We start from the raw sequence: 23,211 nt of genomic DNA on the forward strand, positions 1-23,211 counted from the left end.
CACTTTGCCAAACTTGTGTTCAGTGTGTTCCACAAAGAATAAAGGTTTGGTATTGGTGAAAGTATCCCCAATCAGTCCTGGTGCAAACCAGATAGCGGGGGAAAGGCTTTGCCCCTAGCCGACGGGCCTGACCCTCTTCCCAGGGGGTAACCATGGAAGGGAAGGCCGAAGGGGCAGGAGAAGCAGCACTAGAAGAATCAGTTCCACGCAGAGAGACGGCCGCAGAAGAACGGCCAGAGTTCTGGACCCGTACGCATTTCATTTGCATACCATCCGCCCTGATACCACCCACTCCGATCAGGGGCTCTCCTCACGGGCGCCACCCAGCCACAGCAAGGGCCGTCTGGCATGGCGGCCATTGCCGAGAGTTCCAATACTCCAGTATGACGAGCAACCACTCAAAGGCTTGCATGAGGAGGTCACAGCTCAGGTATCAAAAGTGTGATCCCTGTGTGTTCAGGGGGCTCAACCAAAAGGGTACATAGCGACCCCACCACACGGGCTGGCTATGCACCGTTGCATCAGACAACGATGTGAAAGAAAAGGTGGAATGAACTAGGAGGGCACACGTCATAGACACTAGGTAAGGTGCTCTTCCCCAAATGGCTCACACTACGGAGGAGAAATTTAGTAATGGAGGTCAAACCCCAGGGGGCGGGACCAGGGAGTGCCAAAAGGAGGAGATTACGCAACAAAGCTAAATTGCAAAACCAACGTAATCAGGAGGATAGCTGGGGCCAACATAAGCAAGGACACCAAGTGAGGGAGAGGAGAGGGTGAGGGGAAGGAGCAAGGAGAGGAAAGGAGGGGAAGGGGAAGGAAATGCAGCCCTGGAAGGAAGGAAGGTTGCAATAGCTCAGTGCCCCGTGGTCGCCACGCACGTATCCACAAAAGAGTTGTAGACCCCCTGGGGGCGGGGGGTAGAGTAGAATGTATGAAGTAAGTGGGGTAGCAGGATAATGTCTTTACCCAGATGATTCAGTGGCTGCACAACAGACAAAATGAGTTTAGAGAATAGACCATTTGAGAGATAGTGTGATAGAAGGAGAGGGAGGAGGAAAGGAGAGGAAGGTGGTAGTCAAGATGGAAACAGGCAGAGGGGAGAGTAAAGGAGAGGGTTGGGGAACAAAATGGTAGAGAAATAATTGTGAGTGAAAAGGGTAGGAGTTACAGGGATGGTAGGGGAATTGGTGGGGGAAAAGGGATAGAGGTCAGAGCGATTGTAGGGAGAAAAGGGATAGAGGTCAGAGCGATTGTAGGGAGAAAAGGGATAGAGGTCAGAGCAATTGTAGGGAGAAAAGGGATAGAGGTCAGAGCGATTGTAGGGAGAAAAGGGATAGAGGTCAGAGCGATTGTAGGGAGAAAAGGGATAGAGGTCAGAGCGATTGTAGGGAGAAAAGGGATAGAGGTCAGAGCGATTGTAGGGAGAAAAGGGATAGAGGTCAGAGCGATTGTAGGGAGAAAAGGGATAGAGGTCAGAGCGATTGTAGGGAGAAAAGAGACGGGGGAGACGAGGTGGGTGGTGGTTAACATGAACGGAAGTGTGGGCAGTGGTTAACGTGAGGGGTGTTTGTTTTGTTTTAGGGCGCAAAAACAACTAGGGTCATACACACTCATGTCAGAACTATAGATCACTAAGACAGAGACTACACGTGAATCCCAATTGAGGTAAGAGAAGACAGCTAAAAACAGGGGCATGGAGAAAGGTCTATAAAATACATCATAGAGAAAAGGAGGTCCAAAAATAAAAATTAAATGGCCTTCACCATATTGCTACGACAGATAAAAATAAGATGCGGTCGACAGGCCGCGTATCATTTGCTAAAACAGCCGATAACTCAGACGCCAAACCCAAGCGGGACTGTAAACAGTTAAAAAAGAACTGTCATTCCGGCAGGAAATGGTAGACAGTTTAAAGTTGGGTGCAATGTGCACAAAGTGGTGGAGGAGAGCCACTTAAATGGCGATGGCTAAAAAGGCACTGCCCGATATACAACACAGTTAAAATTACCTCTCATGCCGGGAGGGCCCGAGAGGTCGTCCAAGCTGCTGGGAGAGGCTTAATAACCTGGACCTTATTCCCACGAAGGGAGGACCAGTGGCGATGCCAAAGTGACACCACCTGCTGACAGACAGCAAAACAGACATCATCGGAGTGATGAAGTTAATTTGCCGGAGCAACAATCAAAAGTTAACTCCCGGAGGTAACAGAAGAGGGATGTGCTCCATACTGGCGAAAGTCACGGCGGTAGGACAGTGGTAGTTCAGCAGCTTCTGCATACAGACACTCAACCGGGCTAGTGCAAAAGACGCCAGTGGCAAAACATATGCCACAATGGTGGATAGTATTGAGACAGCATAAGAGGGACGCATGTGCAGATGCATAAACAAAACACCCATAGTCTAGTTTCAAACAGACAAGGTACCACTACAAATGGAGGAGGGTGGTTCAATCTGCACCACAGGAAGTACCACTTAAGACACGTAGGACATTGAGGGAGCGTGTACAAGCAGCTACCAGGTAAGATACATAGGACAATGAGGGAGCGTGTACAAAGGGCTGCCAGGTAAGACGTAGGAGACCAAGTTTCCTATTGAGCATGAGCCCCAGGATTTAGTAGTTTCAATGGACTGAAGAGGAACAGGCTAAAGATGGGGGGAGAGACAGTGGAAACAAGTTAACAGATATTTAGGTTCAGGATATGCAAGACTGCACAAAATGTTGGCGAAAATTCCCACCTGCATAATTAAGAAAAATTATGGTGGAAAGGAGTGTAGTATAAGGTCTGTTCAAAAAATTCCAGAACGTACATAATTTTGCACCAATGATGTGTTGGAACAAAATGCAATAGGCATCCCTGCTCATGCCTGTGTGTAATGTATAACTCCCAGAAGTTTCATTGTTGTATGTCTGTTAGTTACTGTTTAATGCTATATCGAGTAGAATGTTGCGTTGCACAGTTCGCGAATTTCAAGATGAGAGAGTTGGAGGAGAAACATGTCTGCATTAAATTTTGCATGAAACTCAAGAAAACCTTTACAGAGAGACACCAAATGATGCAGGAAACCTATGGTGATAGGAGGTTGAGCCCTACTCTGTGTTATGGACGGTTCACATTGTTTAAAAATGGCTGGACAGAAGTTAAAATATGACCCCGGTTCAGGACACCCTTGGATGTTTACCAACAATGCTTGCATCAGGAATGTCAATGAAATTGTGTGTGCCAACTGGAGACGGATTGAGAGAATACAGAAGAATAGAGCATTTCAGTTGGACCATGTTATGAAATCCTAACATGTCGTCTGGGAATTTATCATGCTGCTGACAGGTTCATCTCATGGCTCATGACTCAAGACCAGAAACACCTTCGCCTCACAACATGTGAAGGGCTTTTGCATATATATTCCTTAAGACAATCACAATTGGTGTTGAGATGTGGGTCTACAGCTACGATGTTGACAGAAAGGTTCAATCTTCACAATGGGTCGGGAAACGTACTCCAAGACCAAAAAAAGCTCACTAGGACAGGTCAAATGTCAAATCCATGCTGATATTTTCCTATGACTTTCATCATGGATTTGAGCCACAAGGAAAAACTGTTAATCAATGGCACTATCGAGGCATGTTGCGACGCATGCGAGAAAATGTGAGAAGGGAATAGCCTAAAATGTAGTAAGAGACAATCCACGGCTCTTTGAATACAAAAACGCACCTGCACATTCATCCCTGTTGGTGTGTGACTATTGCACAAAAAAACGAGATCACTGTGGTGCCTCATCCTCAGTACTCTCCAGATCTGGCACCTGCGGACTTTTACTGCCAATGTTTATAATCCCTTTGAAAGAATAAAGATTTACAATTATAGATGAAGATAAAAGGAAATTTGCAGATGGCACTTCACGTTATCCAGCAAGAGGTGTACCAAGACTGCTTCCGCAAGTGGAAGCAGTGTTGGGAGCAATGTATTGAGCTGGAGGAGAGTACTTTTAAGGAGACAATGCACAGTAAGTAAAAGGAAAGCGTAGAAAAATTTCTGGGGACAAACTTTCCGAATTTTCTGAACAGACCTCATAAAACAACTGCTGAAATCATTAGTGCCGTGTGCAAAATGTTTGACAACTGAATTGTCAGCCCTTTTCAGAGCGATAGCAGACAGATAGTTAAAAATAAGTGAAGGATCCATGAGGTGCACAACAGGAGTCTTGATGGACAAGACTATTCTGTAGGCTGGGTGGACGGCGCAACACTACTTTGGGTGACGTGGGAAGGATTCCCCATTTCAAGGGATGAGAGGTAGTGAAGCCCTAGTGAATGATGGGGGTCAGACTTTTCAAGGCCAGCATGGTACTAGGTGATTAGAGGAGCACTGGTTAGTGTCTGGTTGGCAGGGTTACCAAAGTCAAAGGAGAAGATGGCATGGGAGATCTGTTTACGGATGAGCTGGATGGGATAATATCTGTCAATGAAGGCTCTGGTAAGGTTATCAGTGTATTTCAACTGTAGCGCTTTCGTTGCCAGCACATTGGCCGTTACGACAGTGTATTAATTTTTGCCTGGACGGGGGCTTGAACCCGGGACCCTTTGGTTGAAGGTTCAGCGCTCTACCGACTGGGCTATCCGGTCCCTCAGCCGAGCGTTGTAGTACATGCTGCATGGTGGTCAATGAAGGCTCTGGTAAGGTTATCAGTGTATTTCAACAACACCTTCTGGGTGGCAAGGCTGTATGGAATTAATCTGAACTAGGCAAGAGTCCTATAGATCCATAAGTAAGTTTGTATATTAAGGTGCGTTACAACTACCCATAGCAGTGACATGCATTTGTTTATGGATTTGGCCTTAAAAAGTGAAATAATTGTAGGTCAAGATGTGGTCGCCTACTGGGAGGATTAGGAAACTGGTGGCTGGTTTGATATCAGGAAGGCATTGGGAAAGGCAGTGAAGAAATTGCGCAGTATTTTTCACGTAGAATCCAATGTTATGGACAATGGTTTGGAGTGTTGATCAATAAAGGCAGAGTTTGTTCAGTGTGAGAATAGCACCCAGCCACAATGGGACAACCAGTGGGGAGCACTAACGGGTCAGTTTGTGGAATATAGTAGGACTGCAGGGACTGCTGGTGTGAGGATGAAGATTGATGCAGGTGTCAGTTTTTGGGAGTGACCTAGAGCCTTGAGGTGCTGCTTGAGGTCTTGCTGGGCTTCTGGAATGTGATCACTGATAAATCAGTATTCAATAATCACCCCCCCCCCCCCCCTCTCTCTCTCTCTCTCTCTCTCTCTCTCTCTCTCTCTGTCTGTCTGTCTGTCTGTCTGTCTGTGTCTGTCTGTGTGTGTGTGTGTGTGTGTGTGTGTGGGGACAACTTGAGGATCACTCGAGTGTTTTAAGTATCTTGTGGAAGAAAGAGGGCAGTGGACGAACACTTAAATATCCTTCAGTAACTGCACACTATACAATTTATACAAAATTACTAAGAAAAGTTATTCAAAACACCAAGTAACACACATTATGTCAGAAACCAGTGATTCTGACAACAGTGTAGAGAGACAAGAGACAGGGTAAAAGGTAATAGGATAGGATAGGATAACATCACCACTGATTTAAATTTAAGGGCTTTAAAGGATGACACAGGTCGTAAGTGTATTTAATAACCATTTCTAAAATATAACAAAAAAATGTCGAGTCAAGAAATTAAAGAGATAAATCTGAAAACATGCTGAAAAAGCAACTCTCATAAGGGTCATTCCATGCCAAGTGGTCTAAACCTTCCCACCATCATGTCTCCAATTTTCTTCAAATTTTATCTGTAGCACTAGTCAAGTGCTAAATTAAGTTTCTCAAGATTTCAAGCCTCTAGCTGCAATACTTGCTGATCTACACCCCCTTGTCTGAAGGGTAGTAAGTTCGCATGCGCGCGACATCAGACAAAATGCCATTTTTGGGGTCTCATAAAATTGAAACCAATTCATAAGAATGGTTAGTAAGATGAGACCCTGTACAGTTTTTTGTGCTGATTCAAACGAAATTAATTATAAGATTACTGATGCAAAATCCGGTCAAACAAGTCGACTCAAAGTGTACCCCTAATTCTGTCGTGACTTAATGCGACAAATTTTGACCAATATTCAGACTGCAATAATTTCCTTGCAGATAAAGATATGGACTTGAACTTTTTACCAAGTCTTATCTTTGTGCTGGACATAATACAGCTGGATTTCCAACTACCCAGGCTTTATAGTCGCCTTGCAAAATCTCTTCAAATTTGGCAGTGTCAGCGCAAATGGCTTTATTTACCAAAGTTCAAAGCCCATTACTACAAAATAGTCAGCCTGGATTTAATTGTGAATAGTATCATCTGAAAGAGAAACTCTTGCTCTACGAGATGGATATATTTTTCTTTTGCAACGCTTCCATTAAGTGCTTATTTACTCAGGTCAAAGTATCTTATATTTTGTGTGCGCAGTGCCCTGCGTTGGTCCATGATGGCTGAGCCATTACTGGTTATCACAATAAAACCAGCATCCCCATCGCCATAGGGGCCACGCCCGATAGCCATGCAGTAACAGCCACGGGTGGGTATCTTTACTGCAGGTTCCCAAGCCTGATTACAGGGTGTCTTTACCACAGGATCCCAAGCCTGATTGTGGGTTTCTTTATGCAGGTTCCCAAGCCTGTCTTCCTCAGTTACTTCATCATTCTGGAAGCATCGTTGATTTGCAAGAGAATGCTTTCAGGAAAACTGTATTGCCGACCAGATGATGTCACTGATGGAGCTGGAATAACACCAATGATAAGTTGTTCTGGAATCCAGCAAGTATCACGTCTTAAGGGCCAATAAAATGAACTTGCAGGACCATGAGGATGCATAAAGCTTATGAAAGCATCTTTCTGTTCGACTGAGATTTCAACGATGTTTCCAATCCACCATTTCTTTTCATAAATGCAAGCAACATACTGCCCAGGCTGAAGATCCATGACTTGAACTACTACTTCAGCAGCACTAATTTTGGCCAAAAAAGATGTCGCATCATTAGAAACTCTACTGACCTTAATTGTCGTCATATCAATGGGCAAAAAATGGTGGTTTTCTCTTGTGCCAGCTAGAGTGTGCCCTTGCAGGAATCTTTCTTCTTGAGAAGCTTTTTCTTCTTCAACTTCCTCTTTGCTGATGAAAAAGAATTTGATTCCATTGATATTATCATTGCAGAAGTTGAAAAGATCTTTGGGTGTTAGAATCTGGTTTTCATATGGACGTTGCAAACTTGCTCTTGCTGCCAACCGTTTTGTTGTGCCTCCAATGCCATCACAAGGCGACTTTCCATGGCTTGTTCCAAAGAAATTCCATTCTGCTGTTATTTCAAAATCTTCTTTGTGATAGCATAAGTTGAGAAAATTCTTGAAATTCTTATATTGTGCAGCTGAACCATCACTGAAGTAGTGGATGTGGCTTATTTTGGAAAATTGCATCTTCAGGTAATTGATTACTTTTCCAATGTAAACATGGACAGTAATCGTATCGTGTCGAAGGCAGTCACTAATAACACAAAGATTCACACATTGCACCTCTTCGTTTTCACAGTAGTAGACTACAAATGGATGAACTGTTGCTTGACTGTTTTCCCAGTGAAAGCCTTGCACTGCATCTTGAACAATAAATGAATAGTTTTCAGCAAAATCCATTAGTATTATGAATTCGCCTTCTTTCAAATCAGTTTTGAGAGCTTTCAGGTGCTGGCTTTGATGCTTGGCAATGTAGTGATGACAAGACAAGTTCCAAATTTTTGCTGCAATATCTTCAACATACTCTTCTGTTGAAAGCTGCTTTGTTTCTAAAGTATCCCTGTCGGTATGAATCCATTGTTTGTACTCAATCAGTTCTTCAGGGTCATTATCTTCAAAATATGTTGCAATAACTGCTTCTACACCTTCTGGACCAGGGCAGTTTTCACAACGATGAAGCATACAATCCTTGTTTTCCAAGCTGCAAACAGCTTTGCTAAGAATTTCCTTGTAGTCTTCATTGATTGATGCACCAGTGAGCATAAGCTTGACATTTTGGTGTATTGTACAGACACAAACTGAGTGCATTCCAGCAGAGCCAACTGTAACACACCATTTTGGTCTAAGCTCGCAAAACTTTGAGAAGCCAATTTCTGGTCCATTTTGCTTCTGATAAGACACGTACATTTCCTTCAAATTGCAAAGCAACAACCGCTTTTGCTTGTACACTTTTGTTCCTGAAATTCTCACAGGCACACAGTCTTTCTTCCCTGGACAAAGTCTGCTGAATTCGTCATCTTGAAAAAAGTCATGTACTTTCTGAACAACTTCATCTGAAAGCTTCCTTCCTTGCCGATTTGCTGGAAAAGCTAGAACACCTTGCTCATTCTTCAGTTTTCTCGCTTGCTTTACCATTCTTTCTGATACATTAAATGCTGTTGTCGTATCTTTAATTGTCCAGCTTCTTGGAACCAAGGTCAATATTTGAACTTTTGTCCTACGATTTGACACTTTACATTTTTCTTTCAACTCTTCTATAAGATTATCAAGATCTGCACAATTATTGCATGGGCGACTTTTACTTGAACTTGGCTGTTCATCGTAATTGATTCCTACAGCAGCAGCAATTTGATTCCCAATTAAACTTTGTGCATCCAAGATCTTTCTTTTTGCATAGCTTTGCTTATCTCTTTTACTTAGTTGTCTTCTTTTCAATGGTGAAGCACCAATAAATGATAAACTTTTGTTGATGGCTGGTTCAGTTTCATCCGTTGTGAAATCTTGTTCAGATTGGGTTGATAGTGATGATGAATCTTCTAGCTTTTGGTTCAGTGCCGACATGCAGCGAGGGCAAAGCTTCTGACCAGGTTTTATATCAATCACTTCTTTTTTCTTTAACAGGCAAAGTTTGGCAGCTGTTTCATTATCAAGCAGTCTAAGTCCAGCTTTTACATTGTGATTCCTCTTCTTGAATGGATTGCAACATTTCTTTTGCATCGCTTGATATTCATGTAGGAAGAGGGCTTCATGGTGGAAGCAAATGATGGAATTTTCGTCAAGTTTGGCTTCTGAACGCGAAACAAGCAATTTCTGGTCACATTCTGTGAAATCACTAAACGCTTTGAATCCAGTCTTCTTAGCATAGAAGATAACATGGCACTTCGATGCAGCAGCATCTTTTCCAATTGAACAGGGGGCCAACGATTCTTCTTCTTCATTAACTTCTGACATCTTTCACTGGCCAATCACTGAATAAAACACGAATGAAATATCCAATTATATCAGTAATTCTAAGCGACTATTAAGATTCAAATTCCTAGAAATGAAGAAAAATTAGTGCATCGCGCATACAAAATATAACAACTTTGATGTGAGTTAATGAGTACTTAATGGTCGCGTTGCAAAAAAAACAAATGTCAGTCTTGTAGAGCAAGAGTTTCTCTTTTAGGTGATACTATTCACAAGCAGATTCAGGCCAACTATTTTTTAGTAATTGGCTTGAAACTTTGGTAAATTTTACCGTTTGTGCTGACACTGCCTAATTTGAAGAGATACTGCAGGGCGACCATATGGCCTGGATCATTGCAAATCCGGCTGCATTATGTCTAGCACAAGCATGAAGCTTGGCCAAAAGTTCAAGTCCATATCTTCAACTGCAAGGAAATCATTGCAGTCTTAATATTGGTCAAAATTTGTCGCGTTGTGTCACGACAAATTTTGAAGTATACTTTGAGTCGAGTTATTTGACCGGGGTTTGCATGAGTAATGTTATACATAATTTCGTTGGAATCAGCAAAAAAAAACTGTACAGGGTCGCATCTTACTAACCATTCTTATGAATTAGTTTCGATTTTATTAGACTCCAAATATGACATTTTTTTTATGTTGCATGCACACGGACTAAGTACACTTCAGACAAGGGGGTCTAGATCAGCAGCTATTGCAGCTAGAGGCCTGAAATCTTGGGAAACTTACTTCAACACTTGACTAAAGCTACAGTTAAAATTTGACGAAAATTGGAGACCATGATGGTGGGAACTTTTTTCAGTTTTAGACCACTTGGTGTGGAATGACCCATAAGATTAAATGAAGGTCTCCCTAGTTTCTCCTTCTGAAATTAGGAAAATTATATAGTCTCTCAATAATAAAAGACAGACTGGGTTTGATGGGGTTTGCAAAAAAGTACAGAAGAGTTGTTCCCATATAATGCATACTGTCTCTTCTAAAATATGTAATGCATCAATAACTCAGGGTAGTTTTCCAGAAAGATTGAAATATTCCATTTTTGAATTCCTACAGACCAATTCCACTTTTGACTTTCCCAAAACTTTGGAAGGATGTACTCTGGCACAGTGCCCTAACCGAGTAAAAATAATATCCTTAGTAAATCACAATTACGATTTCCGAAGAGTTTTCCAACTGAAAGAGCACTTACACATTTGCTCTCTAAATTTTAATACTATTAAACAACAACAGAGCATTAGATGGTATTTTCTGTGACCTACTGAAGGCATCTGACTGTGAGAATCAGAATATTCTCCTACACGAATTGAGGTTTTATCAAATTGATGGTATGTGTAATTGATAGTACAGGTGTAACAAATGGATGTTGTATTGAACCAAAAGAATGTAGAAAGCTGTGCAAAGTTGTTCTATCAATGTAATCAGGGGAGATTATTCTGACTGAGGAGTGATCACATACAGGGTTCCCAATGCTCAATCTTAGGTCTACTATTCGTCGTCATATATATGTACAATGACATTAGCGTTGTACTGAATCCAAACTTACACACAACAACAGAAGACATGGTAAATTATATTCTTAAGAGTATTATTGAGTGGCTTTCTGCAAATGGTCTCACCCTCAATTTGAAAACTATTGTTTTGCATTCTATATGTCTAGAGGTAATATACATACAACAAATATAGTACACGGTGAGGAAATAACGATTAGGGTGGCAACTTAATTTTTTTTAATATCCACATTTACTATAATTTAAAACTGGGGAACACAAGTTCTTTAATCCTTGAAACAATTCTGTTCTGCCTCATTAGCACATCAAACCATTTAGATCTTTGGGGTGAGACATCAATAACGTAACAAATTTCAGTCAATAATGTCCTGTGGAATAATGTTATAGGGTAACAAATTTTTAAAAACAAAATACTCATGATCAACTTGTAGACATCTGTTTAAAAAAAAGAGTTAGGTATTTTGGTAGGTAGTGTTTAACGTCCCGTCGACAACGAGGTCATTAGAGACGGAGCACAAGCTCAGTTAGGTAAGGATCGGGAAGGAAATCGGCCGCGCCCTTTCAAAGGAACCATCCCGGCATTTGCCTGAAACTATTCAGGGAAATCACAGAAAACCTAAATCAGGATGGCTGGAGACAGGACTGAACCGTCGTCCTCCCGAATGCGAGTCCAGTAGGTATTTTGACCACTGCTTCACAGTATATGTATTTCCCCCACAAAATTCAGACAAGGAGAGCATGTTCCTTTACCACCCACTACCCAACTCGTCACTGTTGATGTAACCTCCTTGTACATAACTTCTGTAATTCCCATAGCCTTGCCACTATTGAACACTAACTTTCACAAAGCCCTACTGACTCCAAGTCTACAACCTCTTTCCTAGTCACCATGACCAACTATATTCTCACCCACAATTACTTCACCTTTAATGTGATCATCTACAAACAAATCTGTGGTACAGAAATTGGCACCTGCATAGCATCCTCCTATGCCACTTTATTTATAGGCCATATAAAGAATCCTTAACCAACCAGAATCCCAACCACGTCACCCAGTCCAGATTCACTGACATCTTTGAAATCTGGACTGACGCCGAGGACACACTGTTCATACTCTTCCAGAATCTCAACATCTCCCTCATTTGCTTCACTTGGTCCTCCTCAGACCACCAAGCCACCTTTCTTGTTCATTCGTCACCTTTCTCGATGATGTTGGACTCTACCTCAAGTATGGTACCACAGCACCTCCACATATACCAAACCTGCCAATACTTTCACTTTGACACCCACACCACCCATTCCACACCAAGAATGTCCCATGTATACAGCCCAGCCACTTGTGGCCGTTGCATCTGTAGTAACAAGCTGCCCTCCTCCAAATATACCGAGCTTCTCATTGAGGCCCTCACAGACCAAAATTACCCTCCCAACACTGATCAGAAATAGGTCTCTCATGTCAAGTCTCCAGTCACTTACAATCCTTCACATAGCCATTGTCTGTCCACAAAGGACCATTCCTCTTGACTCAGTACCACTTAGAAATGAAGCAACTGAATCATTTCTATTAACTACCATTGTTCTCTGAAATTAGAAGTATTCTCCCCACATACAATCCAACCTTCCCATAGTGGTATTCCGCTACCCATCAAACCTGCACAATTTTCTTGGCCACCTGGCTGCCAATCCCTTGCCTCATGGCTGACATCCTTGCAATAGACCTAGATGCAAGATATATCCCATACATCTTCCCAGTACCACCTAATGCAGTCCTGTCACAGCATGTCTTACCCATCAAAGGTAGGGTCACCTGTGCAAGCAGCCATGTTGCCTACAAACTTAGCTGCAACCACTGTTCCCATTCTAAGTGTACATGTCTATTAACAAGTTATCTGTCCATGTGAATGGCCAATGTCAAACTGTGATTTATGGACAATTGGACCATACTGTTGCTGAGCATGCCACCCAACATAATCACCTTGACTTTCACGACTGATTCACAACCTGGGCCATCTCAATTGTTGCCATTTAACTCCAGATTTTCTTAATTACACTAGTGGGAACTCTCCTCACGACACGTCCTTTGTTCACCTAACCACCCTACCCTCCACTGCCTATCCCCTTCCCTGTTCTCACTTTAATACTATACCCCCCAATCCTCCAGCATATGAAAACAGTCCTCTCCCCTTTTTACTCCCCCTCCCCAATGCTCCACCTAGCACCCCTATCATGTTTCCACCACATTCCTTCACAGTTCTACGGACAGTACTAGCATGTTCCCCCAGCACTATACTGTTATCCCTGCCCCCCACCTCTTCCACGCCACCATTACCTATCCCAGCTAGATAGTTTCTCACCTCAGACACAAATGTAGCCCAGAGACAATAGTCATTGTAATGAAGTTTTCACTCTACAGCAAATCTGTGTGCTGATATGAAACTATCTGGCAGATTAAAACTGTGTGCCAGACCGAGACACTAACTCGGGCCATTTGCCTTTTGCAGGCAAGTGCTCTACCAACTTAGGTTTTGAGTCGTGCTTGTGTAACTGTCTTCACAGTTCTACTTCTGCCACGCTGTGGCCAAGCCATGTCTCCGCAATATCATTTTTCCAAAAGTGCTCGTGTTACAAGTTTTGCACGAGAACTTCCGTGAAGTTTGGAAGGTAGGAGACGAAGTATGGGTGGAAGTAAAGCTGTGAGGATGGGTCACGAGTCGTGTTTGGGTGGCTCAGTGTGTATTCAGTTTCTGATGAAGGACGTAATCCGAATTATGAATATTTCCAGCCTTATATTTCACTGTGCCTGCCTGTGACAGAATGCCTCCCCTAAGTGGTGAGTCGCCATCTATTGTTTCCAGTTGTTATCCCCTCATAACATTTGTTGTTAATAACCCACTAGAGCTCAAAAGGAATAATGATGAACATTATTACTACACCAGGAGCAAAAATGACAATTTTTTTCATATTAAAGTTGACCAGAGATGGGAAAAAAAGGGCTGTGCATCGCTGCCATCAAAAATTTTTATCACTTACCAATGATATAAAATATCAGACACATAGCAGTCTTATATTTTAAAACAAGCTGGAAAAGTTTCTCCTTGACACCTCCTCCTAACCCCACAGAAATTTCAATTTACATAATATGTAAAAACATGGTTGACGAGAATTACTAATTTACATTGGTAAAAACCCAAAGATACAACAACCCTTAAAGGGTCAGCTTGTAACCATATTTAATATGTAATATGAATGTAAACTTAATTATTCCAAGCGAATGAACCCCTTCAAGCGAATGAACCCCTTCAAGCGAATGAACCCCTTCAAGCGAATGAACCCCTTCAAGCGAATGAACCCCTTCAAGCGAATGAACCCCTTCAAGCGAATGAACCCCTTCAAGCGAATGAACCCCTTCAAGCGAATGAACCCCTTCAAGCGAATGAACCCCTTCAAGCGAATGAACCCCTTCAAGCGAATGAACCCCTTCAAGCGAATGAACCCCTTCAAGCGAATGAACCCCTTCAAGCGAATGAACCCCTTCAAGCGAATGAACCCCTTCAAGCGAATGAACCCCTTCAAGCGAATGAACCCCTTCAAGCGAATGAACCCCTTCAAGCGAATGAACCCCTTCAAGCGAATGAACCCCTTCAAGCGAATGAACCCCTTCAAGCGAATGAACCCCTTCAAGCGAATGAACCCCTTCAAGCGAATGAACCCCTTCAAGCGAATGAACCCCTTCAAGCGAATGAACCCCTTCAAGCGAATGAACCCCTTCAAGCGAATGAACCCCTTCAAGCGAATGAACCCCTTCAAGCGAATGAACCCCTTCAAGCGAATGAACCCCTTCAAGCGAATGAACCCCTTCAAGCGAATGAACCCCTTCAAGCGAATGAACCCCTTCAAGCGAATGAACCCCTTCAAGCGAATGAACCCCTTCAAGCGAATGAACCCCTTCAAGCGAATGAACCCCTTCAAGCGAATGAACCCCTTCAAGCGAATGAACCCCTTCAAGCGAATGAACCCCTTCAAGCGAATGAACCCCTTCAAGCGAATGAACTTCTTACTTATTTGTTTTGTGACCAATAGTTGTGATCGAATATGGTGCAGGCAAAGATGGGACAGAAAATTCAGCCATGGCCTTTGCAACTGAACCAACCTTACAGAGCTCATACATAGTGGAAATCACACATGCCATACATGCATCTGAATGCTATTCATAACTTACATCACAAATCACACCTTTATCACAAGTTTGCTCTACTTTATCTTGGCAATGGTAGTGCACGAACACACACTATAGCATAAAGAAACAAAAGGCCTTTGAATATAGATGAATATACTCCTCCCAACACTTCAAACCACACACATCATTGTGGACTTTTGATGAAACTAGTCTCAAATAACTACTTACAGTCAGATTACACTAGTTGGTTGGCTAGATGATGTGGGGAAAGGGGACCATAAAGTGAGGTCATTGGTCCCATGGAATTAGGGGAGGATGGGGGAAGAAAGTCAGCCGTGCCCTTTCAAAGGAACCATCCTGTCATTTGCCTAAAGCAATTTAGGGAAATCACAGAAAATGTACATCAGGATAGCTGGATGCAGGTTTGCACCATCATCCAGTGTGCTAACCACTGTGCCACCTCGATCGGTGATTACACTAATTTCTGTGTAAATGTGACTAAGCTACTTACGACAGTAACTGCTTCCCAAACCCGTAAATTTATGGGCTACAGTGAGATCTTATAAGATATTATTATACAGTCGAAAAAGCTTACCTCTGTGAAATGCAACAACAGACTACTTGCAAAATAGATACAAAAGTAAGCAGTCAGAGGACACTGTCCTACAAAGCAATGAGTGTCTGAAGGAGAATAGTTCATAGGGTGTGACTTATGAAAGTATGGCTGCTATCTAAATATATATTTAGAACACAAATTTAACAGTTTCATGCAAGTTTCTGCAACATACCATAAGAAACAAACTTCCTTTATATATGCATCCCTCACCTTTCTTATTTAGAGGTCTTTTCCGAATACACACTGTTATCTGGTGGTCTTCAACAGGATCGGTTTCTCGCAGAGGTCTAAATTCAATGCTACTCCGGTATTCCCTGTACACAATACAAAATTATGATATCAATGTTTTAATCCATTATTCTTTACCATTCAGATTTCATAAGTAACAAACTACAAATAATACATTTAAAGGAAGAGAAAGAATACAAGGGGAGTAAGAAACAATTAGAGGAACAAAACAATGCCTTAAACTATAACACAAAACACACACTGAAATACTGCCTGACAATTCAATGACACAGCCACATACAAAAATACATTACACGTGATTTTGTAGTACATGAGTTTGTAGTTAAGTGACGGTCGTTTCAGAAGACTTTAGGGGCCATAATATTCATTTGCTCCATACAGATGCGTAACATATTCATCCAATCATCTTGTAAATAGAGTATGAAAATACTTCCCAGAGCATGGAAAAAGTATTTTAAAATTATTTTATTTGAAAGCTGGGTTACTCCATGTGAAGTGTCCTAGGGCTCCCAACTCTACCATCTTCAATTTTGATGAAATTTGTACAGGATGTACCTGAGGGCCCTACATGAACTTGTGCAAAGTTTCAGGCTCACCTGTAACCTGGTTAAGGTGCTAGAGCCATTTTCGTGAAGACCACTTTTACAGAGACCGAAAAGTCATGAAGAAATTGTCAAGTTTGGCATTACACTCTTCCTGATGTAAAAGAGCTAGACTCTTGCTTCTGGGTATAGTGGTACAACTTTGTGTGCTCTAAACACAAATGTTGCAAGTAGAGTTCAGAAAGCAATGCATTTGGCATAATCTCAGTTCAAAGTGGCGACAAATCATGCCACGAGAAATTTGCCCCCATAATTTAACGAGGCATAAGTAGTGGAGAAAGTGCACTATGGACCTGGTCTTTTGCCAAACTACTGGTCTGTCTGGGTGTTTAGTGTATCACAAATTTTGGCCTGGCTTGTGTGTTTAATTACTGTGCTACCATCCCGTAAATTTGCCAAAAAATATGAATGTATCAAAATGTACCTGTGTTCAAAGTCGTGTATCTCAAAATAGACACCTACCACATTACATTCATTAATACCATTCAACACAGCACATTTCATTCAATTAAACAAACTTATTTTCATTTTGGTGTCTCTTTGGGTAAGGTGCAAGAATGTCACCTACGATTTGGAATTGTTGATTATGTCTTCATTGTTTAAATATTCATTTTGCTGTTTGTGACAGGTTCGTTGCTTGATTTAACCACTTAACTGTACTAGAGACTGCTGCATAATTTTTGGGAAGCTGAATGCTTATGAATTTTATTTATTTTCTTTATTTAGGACTCGAAAATTTGATTTTAGTGTCTGAAGCAAATCAAGTTGTTGCTAAAATGGAAGAACAAGATCAAGTTAATGTATGCAGTTTTGGAAATACTAATCCCCCATGCCATTTAACGACATACAGTGCTTTAAAAGGACTCAAAGCTGTAAAGCAATTTTCCTTAGAAGAACAAGAATTACTTACTAGAGGGAGTGGTTTACACCCCACTGAAAATACTCAACAATGCTTCCACCATGAAGCTTTACTCCTAAAAAGATTTGAGGTTTTGCGAAGATCATGCTGCAACCTATTTGGCAAGAAAAACCACACTGCACAAAAAAGCTTGTGCTCAATCAACATAGAAACAGCTAAAAGGATAGCCATGTCTGATATTGAACCAGGCCAAAATATGTGCCCTTCTTGTAGAAAAGAATTTGATACAATGAAATATTCACAAATGGATGTTACATATCACTCAAATGAAGATGAGACTAATGTTGGTCACAATTTGAATACAAGCTTAACATCTGTTGGAATATCACCATTAAAATTTCAATGAATTGGTGCATGGGATACAAAAGGATACGCAAAAAGTGCAAAATACATCAAGTTGAAGGTGCAATTGTTAAGAAAACTGCAGAAGTGGGAGGACTTTATCCCAGTGAATTGGAGCAACCATCCACAAGCACGCAATGCTTGACTTGTTCATATTACACTGAGGTGATCCAAGAACCGAAAGAAAAATTACATATATCAAATAATGAGAAAACTCAATTTTTGACCTTAGTTCCCCAAAGCTGGTCTATCTAAAATATTATGGAAGAATTTCATGTTTCAGAAAGAATGGTAACGAAGGCTAGAAAGTTAAAACCTGAACAGGGAATACTGGCACAGCCCAAAGGGAAATATGGGGAAAAAGCTTTCTGAAGATGTGAAGCAAGAGTCACAGAACATTTTTATGATGAAGAGTTTAGTCAGATCTGTCCAGGAAAAAAGGACTGTATTACTGTTCGGATAGATGGAGAAAAGGTTAAAAAACAAAAATACTTGTTACTGAGCAACTTAAATATTTGTTGTTTACCGCAATAAAAATGGACCGGAAATCAGATTTTCTAAATTTTGTGAACTAAGGCCAAAGTTGTGTGTGACTGTAGGCACAGCTGGTTCACATTCAGTTTGTGTCTGCACAATACATCAAAATGTGAAACTAATGTTGGCACATAGCCCAATAAAAGAAGATTACAATTAGTTACAAAACTGTTGGCCCTCTCTATTAATCCTACATTGCAAAGCACCAGAGCAAGCATTTGCAGTTCACTAAAGAAGGTCTGAAACCAGGAGAACTGATTATATTAATGGATTTCAAACAAGATTACTCCTTTATTGTCCAAGACGCAGTGCAGGGATTCCATTGGGAAAATAGTCAAGCTACAATACATCCATTTGCCATTTACTACAAAGGTAATGAAGACCTGAAGATTGTCAGCTACTGCATAATCAGTGATTGCCTCAGACATGACACAGTTGCAGTGCATGTGTTTTTAACGTACTTTATCAAATCCCTTACGTGCATTTTTAAAGAAATTAAGCATATTCATTATTTTAGAGACAGTTCTGGTGCACAGTACAAAAATTTTAAGAGCTTCCTAAATCTTTGCCATAATCAAAAAGACTCTGGCATTACTACACAATGGAATTTTTTCGGAACAAGCCAAGGGAAATCACCATGTGACAGAATTGGGGGCACAGTTAAGCGTTTAGCAGCAAGAGCTAGCCTTCAGCGCCCAATTGACAACCAAATCTCAACACCAACTGATCTGTTTTAATGCTGCAGTGTGTGTGTGTGTGTGTGTGTGTGTGTGTGTGTAATATATATATATGTACAAAGATGATGTGACTTACCAAATGAAAGTGCTGGCAGGTCGACAGACACACAAACAAACACAAACATACACACAAAATTCAAGCTTTCGCAACAAACTGTTGCCTCATCAGGAAAGAGGGAAGGAGAGGGAAAGACGAAAGGATGTGGGTTTTAAGGGAGAGGGTAAGGAGTCATTTCAATCCCGGGAGCGGAAAGACTTACCTTAGGGGGAAAAAAGGACAGGTATACACTTGTGCGTGCGTGCTTGCGTGCGCACACACACACACACACACACACACACACACACACACACACACACACACACACACACATATCCGCACATACACAGACACAAGCAAACATTTGTAAATGCAAATAGTTTGGGCAGAGATGTCAGTTGAGGTGGAAGTACGGAGGCAAAGATGTAAAATGACAGGTGAGGTATGAGCGGCAGCAACTTGAAATTAGCGGAGGCTGAGGACTAGTGGGTAAGGAGAAGAGAGGATATACTGAAGGGCAAGTTCCCATCTCCAGAGTTCTGACAAGTTGGTGTTAGTGGGAAGTATCCAGATAACCCGGACGGTGTAACACTGTGCCAAGATGTGCTGGCCGTGCACCAAGCCATGTTTAGCCACAGGGTGATCCTCATTACCTACAAACACTGTCTGCCTGTGTCCATTCATGCGAATGGACAGTTTGTTGCTGGTCATTACCACATAGAAAGCTTCACAGTGTAGGCAGGTCAGTTGGCAAATCATGTTGGTGCTTTCACAAGTGGCTCTGCCTTCGATCGTGTACACCTTCCGGGTTACAGGACTGGAACAGGTGGTGGTGGTGGTGGTGGTGGTGGTGGTGGTGGTGGATGGGACAGGTTTTACACCGGGGGCAGTTACACCCTGTGGCTAAACATGCCTTGGTGCACGGCCTGTACATCTTGGCACAGTGTTACACCGTCCGGGTTATCTGGAGACTTCCCACTAACACCAACCTGTCAGAACTCCGGAAATGGGAACTTGCCCTTCAGTATATCCTCTCTTCTCCTTACCCACCAGGCCTCAACCTCCCCTAATTTCAAGTTGCCGCCACTCATAGCTCACCTGTAATTCAACATCTTTGCGTCTGTACTTCCACCTCAACTGACACCTCTGCCCAAACTCTTTGCCTTTACAAATGTGTGTGCGTGTGCGGGCGCGTGCATACCTGTCTTTCCCGCCCCCCCCCCCCCCCCCCCCCCAGGTAGGTCTTTCCGCTCCCGGGATTGGAATGACTCCTTACCCTCTCCCTTTTGTCTTTCCTTCTCCTTCCCTCTTTCCTAACGAAGCAACCGTTGGTTGCAAAAGCTTGAATTTTGTGTGTAAGTTTGTGTGTCTATCGACATGCCAGCGCTTTCGTTTGGTAAGTCACATCATCTTTGTTTTTAGGTATATTTTTCCCAAGTGGAATGTTTCCAACAGAAACGTTTTGAGGATGGGTGTACAGTGTCTGGTACAAGAGACCATCACCAATTTGTGCCAACTGATGAAAAGCGACTTAGGATTTACAGATTATCAAATGACACATTGTCCTTTGTAGCAAATATTAACTGACATGCTAAAGTTGCTACTAAACAGGTTGCTATTAATGAACTACAGCCTGGCCAGCATGATTCCTTGATTAATTTAATGCATTCTCATGGAGCTGCTAAATCATTTCATTGGCCTACTAGAAGAGACATATGCTGGATCCCAGAACAACAGATAATTGCAGTCATACCGGTCCCAGCTGCTTCACTGATGGGGCGGCAATACAGTTTGCCGGTGGCAATAGTTTTGGACATCAGCAAAAAATTAAAAACACTTAACAATTGAAAAATTCTGTATTATGTCTTGGGAACCACAGAGAGACCCAAAAAAGGCTTGGTAACCTGCTAGATACCCACTTTCAGGTTTGGGAACCTGAAGTAAAGAAACCCAACCGTGGCTGACCTTGCATGGCTATCGGGCGTGGCCCTTTGGTGATGGGGTTACCAGTCTTGAGATTGGTAGTTGCATAGCCACAATGGACCAACGCAAGGATTTTCCAAATTACCAAAAAAGTCAATAGTTTAGGCGAATTTTTTGCATCTTACCCAAAGAGACACCAAAATGAAAATAATAGAATGAAATGTGCTCTGTTGAATGGTGTTAATGAATGTAATGTGGGTAGGTGTCCATTTTGAAATACACGACTTTGAACAAAGGTACATTGATAAATTCATGTTTTTTTAGCAAATTTACAGGATGGTAGCACAGTAACTAAACACAAAAGCCAGGCCAAAATTTGTGATATACGAAACACCCAGACACACAGTAGTTTGGCAAAAGACCAGGTCCATAGTGCACTTTCTCCACTACTTATGCCTCGTTAAATTATGGGGGCAAATTTCTCGTGGCATGATTTGTCGCCACTTTGAACTGAGATTATGCCAAATGCATTGCTTTCTGAACTCTACTTGCAACATTTGTGTTTAGAGCACACAAAGTTGTACCACTATACCCAGAAGCAAGAGTCTAGCTCTTTTACATCAGGAAGAGTGTAATGCCAAACTTGACAATTTCTTCATGACTTTTCGGTCTCTGTAAAAGTGGTCTTCACGAAAATGGCTCTAGCACCTCAACCAGATTACAGGTGAGCCTGAAACATTGCACAAGTTCATGTAGGGCCGTCAGGTACCCCCTGTACAAATTTCATCAAAATTAAAGATGGTCGAGCTGGGATCATCCTCTAAACTGGGACACTTGACATGGAATGACCCAGCTGTAGTTGTAGCTGTGCCAAACAAAATAAAGCATGACTACACAAATTACTATTATAAAGCTCTATGAAAAGAAATGAAGCTACAAATATCTGCTTAGTCGGCAATACATTAGGCTATGACAAAAAAAGTCATTTTGAGTAATATGTAGAGCTACAATACTAGACAAAATTTATGATTTAAAGACTGTTCCTTATGATTTATTAATACCTTATCATTGCGAGGAACTCCCAGTTTGGATTCCCTGGGTCCATATTCATAAGTAGTTCTTTCTCTTCTTTAAGTTCAGCTTGACGCTGCCTCCTTTCATCTCTGTTCTTTTTTAATTTTTCAACTTCTTTCACAACATTACTACGGCGAAATTTACCAGCTCCTGAGAAGAAAATGCAAAATGATGTCAAAACTCAGTACTTGTTCTTACACAACTTTCCTGTTTAACTAAACATGCACAATGTTCTATGTAATATATAAAACAGCTGAAGTCAAACATGCAGTAAACGTGAAGTGAATATTGGAGTTATTTTGTTCAAATTCTTTAGTAAGTGCAGAAGAAATATTACAACAAAACAACTAAAAAAAGTGTGCACATGACAGAAACAGCAAGATATGATTCTTCTTTCCCATCCTCTTTCCCAAATAAAGATATTTAAAAATGGTGGAATAGAGACTCGTGTACGGAGCAGTTTCAATTAAAGAATATAGCACAAGTCTAATGTTGTGAAAATTACACATTGCACAAAAGATTTCAACATTTGGAATTTGTGTGTTCTGAGGATACAAAAACTTTATACATATGCGAGTAAATCCTCAAACAGTCCACAAAAAGGAGCATATCAAAGGAGGACACACAATCCTTAACCCCAACAAGTGCAGACAGGAACCTGTATTTCCAACTGTTGCAGGCTGCTGCTGCTGTTGTTGCTGCTGCTGCTGTTGTTGTTGTTGTTGTTGTTGCAGTAGCTGCTGCTGCTGTTGTTGTTGAACTAGTAACTGGTGTTGGATTAACTGCTGCTGTTGTTGCTTTTGTTGCTGCAATGCTGTTAATTGTTGGTGCTGCATAGTGTGTTGTCGTGCAGTTAAATTAGCTGGGTTTGGAGCAATATTTTCTAATCCTCTTTGGATGTGTGTATCCCCATGTCCATTTACTGTTGGAACATTTGTGAGCCTTCCACCTTGTTTGTTGCGTAATGCTCGTTCTGAAACATTTTCATTAAATTACTCTGGTGCTTTGAGCATTGCATAGTTGCTAAAAATAAATAAATAGTGAGGGCAGTACCAACACAAAATGATCAAAATCAGTCAAATCCTGCATAGACAAACAAGTGAAGTGGCAACAGAAATGAAAAAAAAAAAAAAATTTGCTGTTCCATTCCAGCAGTTAGAAAAGTAGATTTAGATATGAGGCAGACTAGTTGAAAATAACCAGCAAACATACTAAAGCAATTGATCCCACACTAACGAAGTCTTATTTA

General features: G+C 41.5%; 1 protein-coding gene across 4 annotated transcripts in view; it reads right to left on the minus strand.

The window, feature by feature from the left end:
• Positions 1-23,211, minus strand: part of LOC124612304 (kinesin-like protein Klp10A) — a 343,355-nt gene that overhangs the window by 32,042 nt on the left and 288,102 nt on the right. For all 4 annotated transcript variants that reach the window (XM_047140416.1, XM_047140418.1, XM_047140417.1 and 1 more), the window contains exons 5-7: positions 22,621-22,935; positions 21,950-22,112; positions 15,756-15,859 (exon numbers count right to left, since the gene is read on the minus strand). In XM_047140416.1, coding sequence (XP_046996372.1) covers positions 15,756-15,859; positions 21,950-22,112; positions 22,621-22,935 — 582 coding nt within the window. The remainder of the gene's footprint in view (positions 1-15,755; positions 15,860-21,949; positions 22,113-22,620; positions 22,936-23,211) is intronic.

This window comes from Schistocerca americana, chromosome 4 (assembly GCF_021461395.2).
Source record: "Schistocerca americana isolate TAMUIC-IGC-003095 chromosome 4, iqSchAmer2.1, whole genome shotgun sequence".
In the NCBI taxonomy this organism is placed as follows: Eukaryota; Metazoa; Arthropoda; class Insecta; order Orthoptera; family Acrididae; genus Schistocerca; species Schistocerca americana.